General features: G+C 43.2%; 1 protein-coding gene and 1 long non-coding RNA gene across 2 annotated transcripts; one reads left to right on the top strand and one right to left on the bottom strand.

The window, feature by feature from the left end:
• The first annotated feature begins 5,186 nt into the window (after positions 1-5,186).
• On the top strand, positions 5,187-6,256 carry LOC142949958 (uncharacterized). The gene is made up of 4 exons (XR_012954119.1): positions 5,187-5,262; positions 5,385-5,442; positions 5,727-5,812; positions 5,913-6,256. It is a non-coding gene; the product is annotated as an uncharacterized LOC142949958 (long non-coding RNA).
• A 3,468-nt stretch (positions 6,257-9,724) lies between these two features.
• Positions 9,725-12,857, bottom strand: LOC142950057 (rho-related GTP-binding protein RhoU-like). Its single transcript, XM_076091964.1, has 3 exons — positions 12,587-12,857; positions 12,341-12,399; positions 9,725-10,213 (listed from the first exon to the last, which is right to left on the bottom strand). Exons 1-3 carry the CDS (start codon positions 12,855-12,857, stop codon positions 9,725-9,727), a joined length of 819 nt encoding a protein of 272 aa, XP_075948079.1.
• Between the last annotated feature and the right edge of the window lie 970 nt (positions 12,858-13,827).

Below are 13,827 nucleotides of genomic sequence, written 5' to 3'. Positions count from 1 at the left end.
CTTCATTTCAACTTGAGGGTTTTCAGTCATTGGTCTGTTCATGCATACTAATAATGTGAAGAGGAAGGAAGCCAGGCCGGTTTTAAACAGCAGCGTTGAACCAACACCAGAAGACACAAGCTGACTTCAAAGACAACACCCTCCTTTTTAAAGTAGAATGTTTGTGGTGACTTACTGACATAAAGTGTTCCTGATCTACCTGCTGATTTAACAGAGAGGAGCAGCTATGAGTTCAACAGCAGCAGCCGCTGGATTTGTTGTCTTCCTTCTCTCTGTACAAGGTACTGTACATCTACATTTATATTGTGAGGCCGTTAGTGCTCCTCAGGACAACAGAGGAAGCTGTGTTTTCAGTTCATAAACACATCTGATGTTATAAAATGTGGTGCAACATTGACTTTTCTTTCTTTAGATTGAAGTGTTTACAGGACGACCAACACAGAGCTGTTTTTAACAGCAGCAGCATCTCTGTACACTTGTACCTTAACATCATAAACTGTATGAACTGAAGAATCGTGCTCCATTAAAGACAGTAAAGTTGTGTTTATGTGGATGAAAGTAATGACTGTATGAACATTAACATGATCTCTCTGTGGAACTTCCTCTAATCGTTCAGCGTTTCATTCGACCACATTTAGAGGCTGTTAGCTCTCTGATAGCATATTTAATACAGGAACTATAACATGAGTGCGTATCATGTCTTTCAAGTCACACAACATACTCACTGTAGGAGTTGCAAAGTCGACAACAAAACTTAAAGTTGCACTAATGAAAGTCTTTATATAAACAATGACATAATGATATAAACAGACACTTCAATCATAATTCAGCTGAATGGATAGAGCTCTTTCCCCACGGATGGTTCGGAGGTCTAACCCTAATAAAAAATAAAACAGAGTATATATGCGCGTTATCTCGTCTCCTCTCCCTTCACCCTCCCCCTCGCAGATGTTGTTGGCCGCTGCACCCACCAAGGCCAGGTTCCCAGCCTTTCCGTGGGAAGAGGGTTAGGTTGGTATAGGCAGGTTTAAGCAATACAAGTTATAACTAAACGAACCATATGATAAATTTCCACAACATGTTCGTGTTGACTTTTGAAAGCCATCACCAGTCAAATGCTTAAAAGATGCCATCTGTCAGTGATCTGTTGTCTACATCACACTATTCTCTCACTCCTCAGTGTTCTGCATCTCTCTACAGTTTCCATTCACTCTGCAGCAGCTGACCACAGACAGAGAACCACAGAGCAAAGAAGACTCTTTATCTCATGAACTGCACCCTTCTAATATTTAAACTTCTGCTGTTTGATCTTGTTCACTGTGTTTAAGTTGACAGGTTCAATACATTGCTGTTCCTTCCAACTGCAGAGATCATGTGTACATCGTTGACTCTTTCTTTACTTCACTACTAATGAGAGTGTGTCCTCTGATGTTGCTCTGAGTCTGACTGTGGTTCCTGATGTGCTCTGTGTTTCAGTGATACAGAGTCAGGATGACTGGGGAGTGACTTACACTCCTACTGAGGTCTGTGCTGTAAAAGGATCAACAGTAAAAATACAATGCAGCTACACATACCCATCTAGAATACAGCACCGTGATATCAGCAACACATTCTGGTTTACTAAAGAGAAAGATGGTGAACCTGTGAGTCTGAGATCAGACTCTGAGTATTCAGGTCGTGTGCAGTACAGATGTTATGAGAAGAAGTGCACTCTGATAATCACAGACCTGAGAGAGAGCGACTCAGCTGAGTACAAGTTCAGGTTCAGAACAAACCAACCAAGAGAGAAATATACTGGTTCACCTGGAGTCACTCTGTCCGTCACAGGTAACATTTTAATTCACATGTTAATCATCTCCAAATGTTCAACATCTAGAAAACTAGAATATAAATGTTTTGTGTGAATGTTGACAGTTTAACAAAATAACATTTCTGATCCTTCTTCACACTTCCAGGTCTCCAGGTGGAGGTGAGCAGATATGGTTCTACCAGGTCGAAGCTGAAGTGTCTCAGCAGTTGTGTTCTGCCTTATTATCATTCCTACTTCTGGTACAAGAATGAACATTACATCAACACAGGATCTTCTTATTCCGTCTACTTTGGTTCATCAGACAGCTACTCCTGTGCTGTAAGCGGATATGAGGATCAGCGTTCTCCTTCAGTGTGTAAGTTTACTCCACTGTGTCAGCCTGTGGAGGTTCAACAACATCTCATATGGCGGCACCAGACTGGCACTGTATGTGACTTTAGAGGAACCAAAAGTATGAAGCACAACATTCCTCAGGAGGTAGAGCTGTGGTCCACTAACCAGAGGGTCGGTGGTTCAATCCCTGGCCCCTCAGTCTACATGTAGAAGTGTCACACACACACTGACTCAAGAATACAATTATAATCACAGCTGTAAACACACTGAAGTCTTCTAAGTCTTAAAGTAGACACAGCTGTTTATTTATGAATTAATGGTGTTATTAAAAGAAACAAAAAGAAGAACTAGAACTAGTAGAAGAAACTGGATAAAATAATATGATTTTCATACAGTCTGTTTAGCTGACTCAGCTGAATTATGTACAGAACATAACTAGAAGTGATCAGCCAGCTGGGTGAAGAAACAATCAATAACTCCCTACAACAGCTAGAAGTGAGAGGACAGACTCAGCTAACGACACAAGCAGCATCTAAAGAGAAGAATGTGTGGAGTTGTTGAACATTACAAATGATTAAAGGCTTCTTATTGTCAGTTTACACCAGCAGGAGTCTCACCTGAGACAGCTCCAGGATCAGCACTCTGGACAGCTGCTGTGATACATAATAGAGATAGTCTGAAACAAACAAACTGAAATATTAATTAAAATGGTAAATATTCTATGATAACACATTATAATCTTTAAGTATGTTTATTCTTTTCTCCTCCAGATGCTCCAAAGCTTCCCTCTGTGTCAGTGAGTCCCTCTGCTGAGATAGTGGAGGGCAGTTCAGTGACTCTGACCTGTAGCAGTGATGCTAACCCAGCAGCTAACTACACCTGGTACAAGGAGGATGAAGATCCAGACCCTCCTCCTCTCAGTGGAGAACCTCAGCTTGTCTTCAGCTCCATCCAGTCCTCTGACTCTGGACAGTATTACTGTAGAGCTGAGAACCTGCTGGGGACGAATAGATCTGAATTCATCTCTATTGATGTGAAATGTGAGTGAAATAGATTAACCGTTGGACTCGAGATCCCCCCACGGGGGGCTGTTTTAGAGTGTGCAGCATTCAGCGTGTCGTAGAAAGTATTTTTCATAAAGAAATATGATTATTGCTCCAGACATATTAAATATCGAATTAACGGGAAAAGTCCGAGCAACATCATCATACCAGCCATTGTAAACACTGCAAACACAGTTATACATGAACTAATATCATATCTGGAAGATATCTAGAAGATTTGCCACAATTTTGGCCAAAAATCGACGACCTATGCTCTCTGTATGGCTCTCTCATCACGGAGCAGGATCGCACATGGCGGATGAACACATGCAGGAGGGGCACGATTCGACCTGGAAACGCACAGCGGCGTCCAAATTACTCTTTCAAACCGTTCAAAAGTTATGGGTATGCATGCCAACATCAGCCACAGGTCACGAGAAAAAACAATTGGGTAAAAAAACTTACGTTTTGACGGTTTTGGCGATTAAAAACGGATTTATTCCAGCGGATTTCTGCACAGCTCTGCCCGCCATGTTGTGCTGCATGTCTGTGAGTGAGATCAATGCGCTGGCGGAATGAATGACAAAATGGCAGACGATTCTGTGGGGTGGAGCAATCCATGTAGAGAGGGGGGTTCGCCCAGCATTTTGCGATTTTTAGTCAGTAAACAGACCCGGATACGATCAAACACCCCTGCATGGCTCTCGTTGGACTATCCCACATCTAAAAATGTCTCACACGAGTAAATCGGCCTTACCAGGGTCACATGACACACATTATGAGCCATTTATTGTTATGAATGACAGATATGACACATCATAACTGCTCAAAATTATTTAAAAAATCTTTTTATCCTCCCTAAAAGTAACCGATATGAGAAAACTCTTAAATTATAAAAAAAACACTGTATTTTTTGAACAGACAATAACAATAATTCAGCTGAATGGATAGAGCTCTTTCCCCACAGATGGTTCGGAGGTCTAACAACAAGGAATAGTTTAACAGAGTATATATGCACATTATCTCGTCTCCAACCCCTTCACAGATGTCCGCCTCTGCCTGCCGATGCATCCAACAAGGCCGAGGTCAGAGCCTTGGTATTGTTTTCGTGGGAAGAGGGTTTAATTGGTGAGATCAGGATGACACGACAGCAAGCCAGACATGAAAATACCTTCGATATGATAGCATTTATTATTTAGGTTTAAATGAGTCTGGTTGGCCTTGTCTGCATATGTTCAGGTTTAAGCGATACAAGTTATAACTAAAAGAACAATATGATACATTTCCACAACACTTTTAACTTCTACAACCGGGTTCATACCATCATTGGTCATGAAAAACATAAGAGACGGTCAAAATAACACTAATATCTTATAATGTGGCGTCATCCCACAATGTGAGAGGAATTTTGAGTTACATTTTGTTGTGATGCATGTGGGAGGCCACAGAAACGGACCACGAAGAGGAAACGTGTTTCATGTTCAGGTCTATTAGTGGTTACTTTAGCTTTCTTTAGATTTCTACGTTCACATAGTAACCACAGTACAATAACTGGCCTCTACACAAAGATTCATAAGTTGTCTCTCTCTTCTCCTCCAGATGGTCCAAAGCTTCCCTCTGTGTCAGTGAGTCCCTCTGCTGAGATAGTGGAGGGCAGTTCAGTGACTCTGACCTGTAGCAGTGATGCTAACCCAGCAGCTAACTACACCTGGTACAAGGAGGATGAAGACTCACCAAAAGCATCAGGACAGATCTTCAACATCACTGACTTCAGAGCTGAACACAGTGGGAGTTATTACTGTGAAGCCCAGAACATGAGAGGACGTAGTAACTCCACCTTACATCTGACTGTTGTATCAGGTGAGTTTCTTCATGACACGAATCGTCTGATTAACAAACAGCATCGTCTGATAAGTTTATTCATGAATCAAACCGTTCTGATAAGGTAAAGTGTTGTTTATCTAATAACTGTCTGTCTCCAGTTCTAGATAAAACAGCAATGATCATACGTAACACCAGGTTGACTCTGGTGGTTGTGATTCCGATTTCTCTGCTTCTCTTTTGTCTGTGGAAGAGGTAAAACTACAAGAACTAATCCTCACTGATCTTTCACTTTGAATACTTCCTTTAATAGTTTTGGAGTTGTCATTAAATGTTTATTCATTTGTGGTCTTTGTTTGTTGTTGGATTCAATCCAGGAAGAAGAAAGCTCTGAGCTCCACCACTGAACCACATGAACCCATAGAGACTGTGGAGGTGAGAGAGACATTTGTCCTCAGTGACAGAACTCACCAAAGGGTCATTGTTTGTTCTTAGTATGAGGTTATCAAGATAATTAACACCTAACTTTATTAGTAATCTTTATTTTTATGAACCACCTATGTGTATTTACCCTCAAACATTTTACAACCACGTTTACTACAAATGTTCTTCTGCTGTCGGACGTTCAGGTTTCATACAGCTGAAAGCTCGACAGTCAGTTGTATCTGAAGTCCATCTGTGAGGCCTTTGACTCTCATCTTGTCGTCTCTCTCCATCAGTTGGACTCTGATCCTGAGTATGGGAACATCTCAAACACTGCAGCACAGACAGAAGACTCAGAGGAGCAGGAAGACCGGGTGTGAAGGTCAGACAGGTTTCAGTCTGCTGCATCGGGAAAATAAAAACAACTCAGAATAACTTCCTACTTCCATTTCTGAGAAATAACTTCATGTGGTTTTCTTCAGATGCAGTTAAACCAGAGGGAGACTCACCTGGATGGAGACAGAGAGAAGTACACTGAAGTGGACCTATTGACCTTCAATATACGAAGTTATCGCTCTTTTAAAGTGTATTTAAATGTTCTTTTATTATGTTTTTTTTGCACTTTGTTAAGTTTTATGTAAAGTGCTTTAAATGACCTTGTTGCTGAAATGAGCTTTATAAACTTAGATAAATTTGACTTGACATATTGGAAGCAGCGGCATGCAGCAGAATGTTCATAATGCATGCTTTATGTCTACCTGTGCAGGTACGTTACATACAGTATGTACATGAGTTCATTTTAATGAAATAAATTGCTTTTAAGAAATACTGATCACCATCTTATCGAGTCCTTCATTGGATTCAAAGGTCAAAGCGCAGAAATGAAATGTATTTTATGCAGTAAATGGTCTAAGAACAAAGACACTAAACACAAGATGTACTTCACCACTACAATAAATAAACTAAACTAGAAGTAGAAGAATAGAAACCAAGGACCTGGTTAAAACACATTGGACAGAATGTCTGCAGGTAATAGTAACAGGTTGTTCAGTCAGAAGGAGCCAGACGCTCGGAGAGGAAACCACACCTGCTGTTTGTGTTCCTGTCACCGGTTAAACCCGACCTGTAATGTCTCTGGACCGGATAGTGCACGCAACCAAGGAAGTCCACTTGAGTACTTTTTCTTCAGTGTTATGTGTGAACGTGTTTTACTTACTTGGAGACTAAAAGCTGAATCGATGAAGGGGTCTTGGTAGAACCCCATTCGTGGGTCCTAGATACAAATCATTGGCATATGAAAGGTTTCTCGGTAGAACACCCTGGAAGGGTTCTAGATGAAACCCTTAGAATCCATACAGGTTGAAGGTAGAACCTTTTGAGTGGGTCCTCGATGAAACCCTTGGAATATGAAAAGGAGCACCCTTAGAAAATAAAAAGGGTAGAACCTTAATAAAAGGAACCACAAATGGTTCTCCTATGACGACAAGCCGAAGAACCCCATACGGTTCTAGTTAGCACCTTTATTTCTAAGAGTGTGGTTAGGGTGAAGTCACCAGGGAATGAATCTAAGTCTGTGTGTGTGTGTGTGTGTGTGTGTGTGTGTAACCTTAGTTCATTAACTTCTATAAATACATTTTCCTCACTCACAGGTGGCACCTAAGATAAACCCTTAAAGGTGGAGGAATCTGCCTCTGCTGCCTTCTCAAGGTGTGAGGCGTCCGTGGGGAGAGAATCAGGCGCCATATGCGGGTCTAATCCGGTCCAGGTGGTCCCGTCTGCTCCTATTAGAGGACCAGAGGAGCGACGCTTAATCAGAGAGGAAAGCTGAGCGAGTGTGGTGAAATTCCGCTGAGATTACTGGAAAAATCACACTCTGGCTCTGACTGCCTGACTCCAAAACTGTGTCTGAGGTAAGGATGTATTTTTATGCACGCAAGTCCACCTAAGTCCGGTCTGGCTGGGTCAGTGGAGTGGACAGGAGGATCAAAGAGCTGATGAGACGGTCAATGCCACCTGATCCCTATTAACTCTCCAACATGTGCTGTTTTTGTCTGCAGGATAAAGAGCGGAAGTTGTGGCACAAGTGCACTGCAGACGCAGGCGAGTGCCGCTCAAGTGTTTGCATATATTTATCACAAATAAACGGTAGTTCCCTAAATGGCAGCGGCTGAAACTTTGCTGCAAATACCTCACAGATGAAACGATACAGTGTCCAGTTCTTATCAACTTTAATCAAGGCTTCTGAGCATATTCCATTAATAAATATAAAAATAATAACTACAAACAAAGTATACTTGTATACAATGTTGGGGTGTAAAGTGAAAAACAACGTACAATTTATATTTAGATCTCCATCAGCCTGTCGGACTCCTGGCATCAAACCACACCTGGGTCTGATAATATTTGTGGCGTTTGTTTTAGCCTCCTGGGAGCCTCAGACGGGTGGGGTTACCCACATGGGTACAAATTATGAAAGAATTTAGAAAACACAGAAACCCCGACTAGATTTCCTGTGGTTTCCTCACCGTAAAATCCTAATCACATAGAGCCTCGCCTTTTAATAACAACGGTTATACAGAAGGTTTTTTTTAAAAATAGGGAGAAGAGGAAGCAAAAAGTACAAACAGCAGCTAATTCAAGCGATCAGCGGTGTACGTGTAAAGCATTTTATAAATAGCATCCATGATTGGCTGATGACAGAAGACTCAAATGAATCAGTTAACCTCTTCTGAACCCGCAGACCAGAACAGCCACAGTATTAAACAGAAGATGGTCCAGAGCATTGTTGAAGGTTTACTCCAGAAATGACATATTTCAAGAGGGGACAAGGGGACTTGTGAGAGACAGATACAAGAAAGAATAGTACATACCGAAGCAGCAGAGGTCGAGATATCCTGACTTTTTAGTGTGCGTCAGGCCCAAAACTCTCTGGCTACTACACTTCCCAAAATGCAACTCTGGTTAGAACCTCCCTGCCTGGTAAATGCCCACTGCTTTCAGACCCTACCCTCTGCAGGTGAGTGGACTGGGCAGTTCTCCTTGATACAAGTAAACTGATATTCATGTGTAAAATCCAGCCTGGTCTCATCGAATGGCGTATGAATGACACAACACGCAATAACAACGACCTTTCTTTCAAACACGTGTGTGTGAATATGTCGCACACAGCAGGCGACATAGTGTGAGAAGTGAAAAAAGACATAGAAATTGAACAGGAGGAGAAGGGACAATCCCATTCAAATCAACGTAGCAGGATGGTCAGAGCGGCGGACATTTTGGTGCGTACTGTTACCATTGCAACCGTTGCAGCGGGCTAACTCCCGTATAAGCTAAGCAGACTTGTTGCAAGTCGCTCACTGAGGTGACGTTTTACAGTAACGGCTAAAACAAGCAGTGGAGCAGTAACGTTACGCGTAAATGAGTCAAATTTCACAGCGCAGGCAAGCGCATTGCCATCTACAGTTGAGTGACAACTTTGTTCGGCTTATTTTCTGTAACCAGTGGAGAACGGTGGGATTAACAAGCTAGCTAGCTACCTAACTAGCGGACAGCTAACTCCGACATGCTTTAATGCTATACTGGTTACAGATTTGAGCCGTACAGCGGGCTGGTGGCCAGCGGCCCCTCCGCCTCACTCCCCGCCGCTCCGGAGAAGACAAGCTAACAAGCTAACAAGCTAACTAGCCAACGATAAGTCTCCGGAGCTGCGTCCGCCGCTCCAAGCTGCGACGACACTTTACGGCCCCATTGACGTGTGTCGTCACCAAAGCTAACAACAATCGCCATTTTCTTTCGTTCTATATTTTAAATGACCACGGAAAACAATTAAATGTCTGTTTTATTGTATTTCTATGGAGAAAGACTTTTTGGGTGACTGGTGGGTGGGTCAAACAAACAGAACTTTCAACCAGGAGACCAGCGTTCGTCTCCCAATATGACTTGTTTTCCAAACTTCTGCTACATTATTTACATTTTACTTAGTTTACGTACGTACTTTAAGCCCTACTATGATGTTTTCCCTAAACCTAACTAAGTGGTTTTGTTGCCTGTAAAATGTGTCATCATGACACACGGAATGTCCTTAAAACGTGCTACTATTTGTCCGCCCTCAGGTTAGTGAACTCAGTGGAGTTCTCCACCCACACTTTGAACATGCACCTTGTGAGTCACAAACCTGCATTTCTGTTGTGTTGTCCTCAGAGGTAATAATCCAAAAACCCATCTGGCACACTGAAACAAGCCAAATCTACCAAGATAAGGAAAAAACAACGATCGGACCCAGGTTGGTCACTGCTCACTTGAAGTCACAGCTCTGCTCTCCCATCAGACAGTTGATCTTCCTCCACCAGGTCTCCGAGAGGCTCTTGATCTTATCGGGCGTCTTCTTCCTCAGAGTCAGCCTCTGCTGCTGGACGCTGCAGCTGTCCGTCTGCTGGATGCTGGCCAAGATGGCTGAATCAAAAGCGTCCTTCAGGTTCTTCTGGGTCAGCGCTGAGCACTCGGCGAAGCCCACCACCCCGAGCTCCTGGGCGAGCTGCCGGCCCTCCTCGGTGCCCACCGGCCGCTGCTGGTTCTGCGCCAGGTGAATCAGCACCTGGACGTCCTCCCTCAGGTCCAGCTGGGTGCCAACGAGGACCAGGGGCGCGCCGGGACAGTGCCGACGGATCTCAGGAACCCACCGGTGGATCAGGTTGCGGAAAGAGCAGGGGCGGACGACGCTGTAGCAGAGGAGGAAGACGTCGGCGTTCTTGTAGCACAGAGGCCGGAGGCGCTCTAGCTCCTCCTTCACGAGGAGAAGCCGGACACAGAGAGGCCAGGTTAGAATAAACTGGGCTACTTACAGGACGAGGCTGGTGTTATTCTAAATCTTTCTTACATGACAAGACCAAAACCAACAATGTGTCTACCTACTAACCTCCCTAATTTGTCTGTTTAGTTGCATTTTTTTTTTTTTTTTAAATCAATAATTTCTTAAAATAGCTGCATTTATCAAACGACCCGGAGGAAATTGTGCATTTGTTGGGGACTATTTTCAGCTGCGGATTAATCTGCATTTGGCGCTCTAGTGGTTATTTGTGACGGTGTGTGTGTGATTAGTCAAAATAAACTCCAGTTTTTGTGTTCATTATGATGAAGGAACATGTCACCCAGTGCAACAGTGAGGCTCATTGATGTGTTTTTAATGGAGGTCAACGGCACAGAAGAAGAAGAATTTATCAGGCTTTGATACACACACACACACACACACACACACACACACACACAATACTTGTTAGTAGATTAATTCACTGTTGGTTTTGGTGTTTTCTTGTTGAGAAAAATGTAGAATATCAACTGCTTTAACATCAGTACAAATGCAGATGAAGAGTTGAGGAGGCAGCAGGTCGAGTATGATGATTTAATTTAAATAAGTTACAGCTTGAAGTCCAAACAGAACGTAGAAACCAGCAACTTAACAACCTGAAGCTGAAACAGGGAAACAGTAGGACTGAAATACACCCAAGAGACTAGTAAACTAATGAAACACAGGTGTGGTGGGAAAAAGACAAACGCAGGAAGTGAAACCAAATATGACTAATGAGGTCAGTACCTTTCAAAATAAAACAGACTAAACAAATGAATGAAGCAAGGAACAAAACAGAAAACAAAAACCTCCAGATAAATCAGAACTAACAGACCACGAAAAAAGGAAATGAAAAAAAAATGGGGATCTAGGAGAAACCACTAAAATAGTTTTTATTTGGCTTCAGATTCAGGTCTTTTTATCTAAATCGAAACTCAAAACACTGGCTAGTTGGATCACAGCAGGTTTTGATCTGGACTCTGAAACAGGGTGTATAACAAGCTTTGGATGTTCGGAATTAATCTGGTCTAAATTTGAGTAATCAGGTAGTTTTACTGCACAGTTTAAATGCAAAACTGAACTTGGTTTTCTCTCTTTTTTTTACCTTAACAAAAGGTTTGATTTGAAAACAGCTCTCTGTGTTAATGTCCAAGTCTGACGAGGTCCACCACAGAAGTGTTTGATGTGGACCAGGTCTTGTGTAAGTTTTTAGGATGCTAATTTTAAAATGTGTTCCTGTTTCACATTTGACACACTCGCATGGCGTAAAGCCAAAACTTTGTTTATGGTCGATTCACCCAAATTCACTGCAGATTCTCTCTCACCTCCACCGGTATTTGGCAAATGGTTTTGGTTCAATGTGTCTCAGATTTCTGGACACTATCTCTTACGTAAATCTACTTCTTCTTCCAAATAGTCGATTTAAAATCGGTTGACAGTGAGGTCTGTGGATTATACGCCGTTACTGGAAAGAGATGCTGCTCTAATTTAGACAAATCGAACCTTTGACTTGATTTGATGCATAAAACAGACTAGATGTGATTTTGTTTTTGTCACTTTATGTTTGAAAAGGTAGGCTACTGAGTCCCGACAGTTAAAGGGAAGCTAACAGGAGAAGGTTGGATGAAAGGATACACTCAACCAAAAGAGGGCGATGGAGCACAGGGTGACAGAGGGGGGCAAAACCTCTGAAACAGACTCGGTGTTTTCCTGCAGGGGGCGCTGTAAGCTTTGGAGCCACAGGGGGGCAACTTATACTAAAGGGTCTTAGAGGATTTCAAGTCCAGGACTAAAAACACAAACACACCAAGAACTGCAAAACTGTTACACACATTAATGCCAAATACTTATTGATCACTGATGACTTACGTTGATTGATCCATCAACCAGCCCCCATTTCTGTGGCGACAAAGCAGGACGAGAAAGAAAGAAAGAAGTGAAGCTCAGTGGTTGAGTCGTTTAGGGAGCCCGCAGCGGATGCACCTGTTTTACAACTGCACCACGTGTTCAGGTATGTTAACTGTTAGTCTGTGTATTATATTCAAACTCTAAAAAGGTGCAGCTCACCTGTCCAGCCGTGTCGCAGAGCTGCAGTCTCACTGGTATTCCGTCCACCACAACCATCACTGAGAAGATATAGAAAGCACGTGTTTGAGTGTCTTTACAAAGCGGACATGGACACCATATAATATAGGCTTTAAAACGGGAAACTTGACATGTAACCTTAATCGTTAACATTTAGTTGTGCGTAAAACGTATGCGTAAAACGTGTGCGTAACGCTCAAAATCAGCCACATTGATGTCAGACTTTACCGGTGAAGTTGTCAAATGCGGTGGGAACATATTCTGCCGGGTATCCGTTCGTGGTGTAGCTGACGATGAGGCTGGTCTTGCCCACCGCTCCGTCTCCAACCAGGACGCAGTTCACCTTGCGCTCAGGTGCGGAGCCGGACCGCCGGCGCTTCACGCTCAGGGGGAAGTCCCGGTTCTTTAAGCGTCGAGTCGGGACCGGAGGACTGTCTGTCCCGCACATCGGTTCCGACACGCGGCGCGGCTTCTGCTTCCCGACCTCCAGAGGAAGCATGGCTCTGCTCTCAAATGAGGAAAGGATTTGTTTTTCTGTTGCCAGGCGGTTCAGAATCGTTGGGCACTCCCTGCGCGCTGCATCTCCTTGACAGCTCACCTGTTCCTTCCCGCTGTTTGTAAACCAAAACGATATTTAGCTGCGTTTTCGCGTGAACCGTGGTAGAGATTTGAAGCGCGCAGTGGCCCAGCCGTCGGGTTTCTCCGCTCAGCAGGAGCTCCTGATTGGCATTCTCTCTACATCTGCTGCGCTCGTGATTCCTAAGAGGCTTACCGAGCAGAACGCCATATGAGGCTCTGAGTGAAATGAACTAAGCTTACTGGAAGACCTTTATCCCATTGAGTAAAATATACAGCATGTCTCCCTCTTAAGCCAATTACAAGTTGAAATGAAACTCTAAACCTTTACTGACAGTTGATTTACATCTGTTATGGAGTATCTTTCTGCAACAGGGGCCAAACAATAAATAAATGGCTTTATTTTTAGCTTTTTATTTATTTATTACAAAAAGCCTTGCAGAGGGATTACATGCAGTGCAGCTGCTACCAATGTTTTTTAAATGGATTACATTTCACTGTAAAAATGTTCGCTGGTTGAACTCCTTGAGACAAAACTCGCTCCCTCTGCTTCTGAATAATGATCAAATAAATGACAATAACACACAAATACAGAGTGCAGTTTCTTTTTCTTTTTCACTCTGACTCACTACTGTGGTCCTACAACATCCATTCAGTCGGTCTCATCGCCACCTGACTGTTGACAGGTGGAGGGGACGCGGCGGACTGACGCCCCCTAGTGGAGTCACGTCAGCTGTGGAGAGGGAAGCGACATCAGTCACCGTTTCTCATCAGTCACCAGCAGCGAATACACAGCGGGGAGGGAGGAAGAGCGAGAGGGGGAGGGAAAGAGAAAGCGGGAGGGAAGGAAAGGGAAGGAGGGAAAGGGAGAAAGAGAGAGGGAGATAGAAAGA

This window comes from Anarhichas minor, unplaced genomic scaffold, assembly GCF_050575085.1.
Source record: "Anarhichas minor isolate MPS153535 unplaced genomic scaffold, ASM5057508v1 ptg000014l, whole genome shotgun sequence".
NCBI classification, from domain to species: Eukaryota; Metazoa; Chordata; class Actinopteri; order Perciformes; family Anarhichadidae; genus Anarhichas; species Anarhichas minor.
Note: the sequence above shows the minus strand (reverse complement) of the source record. Positions and strands in the feature narration are given on the sequence as shown.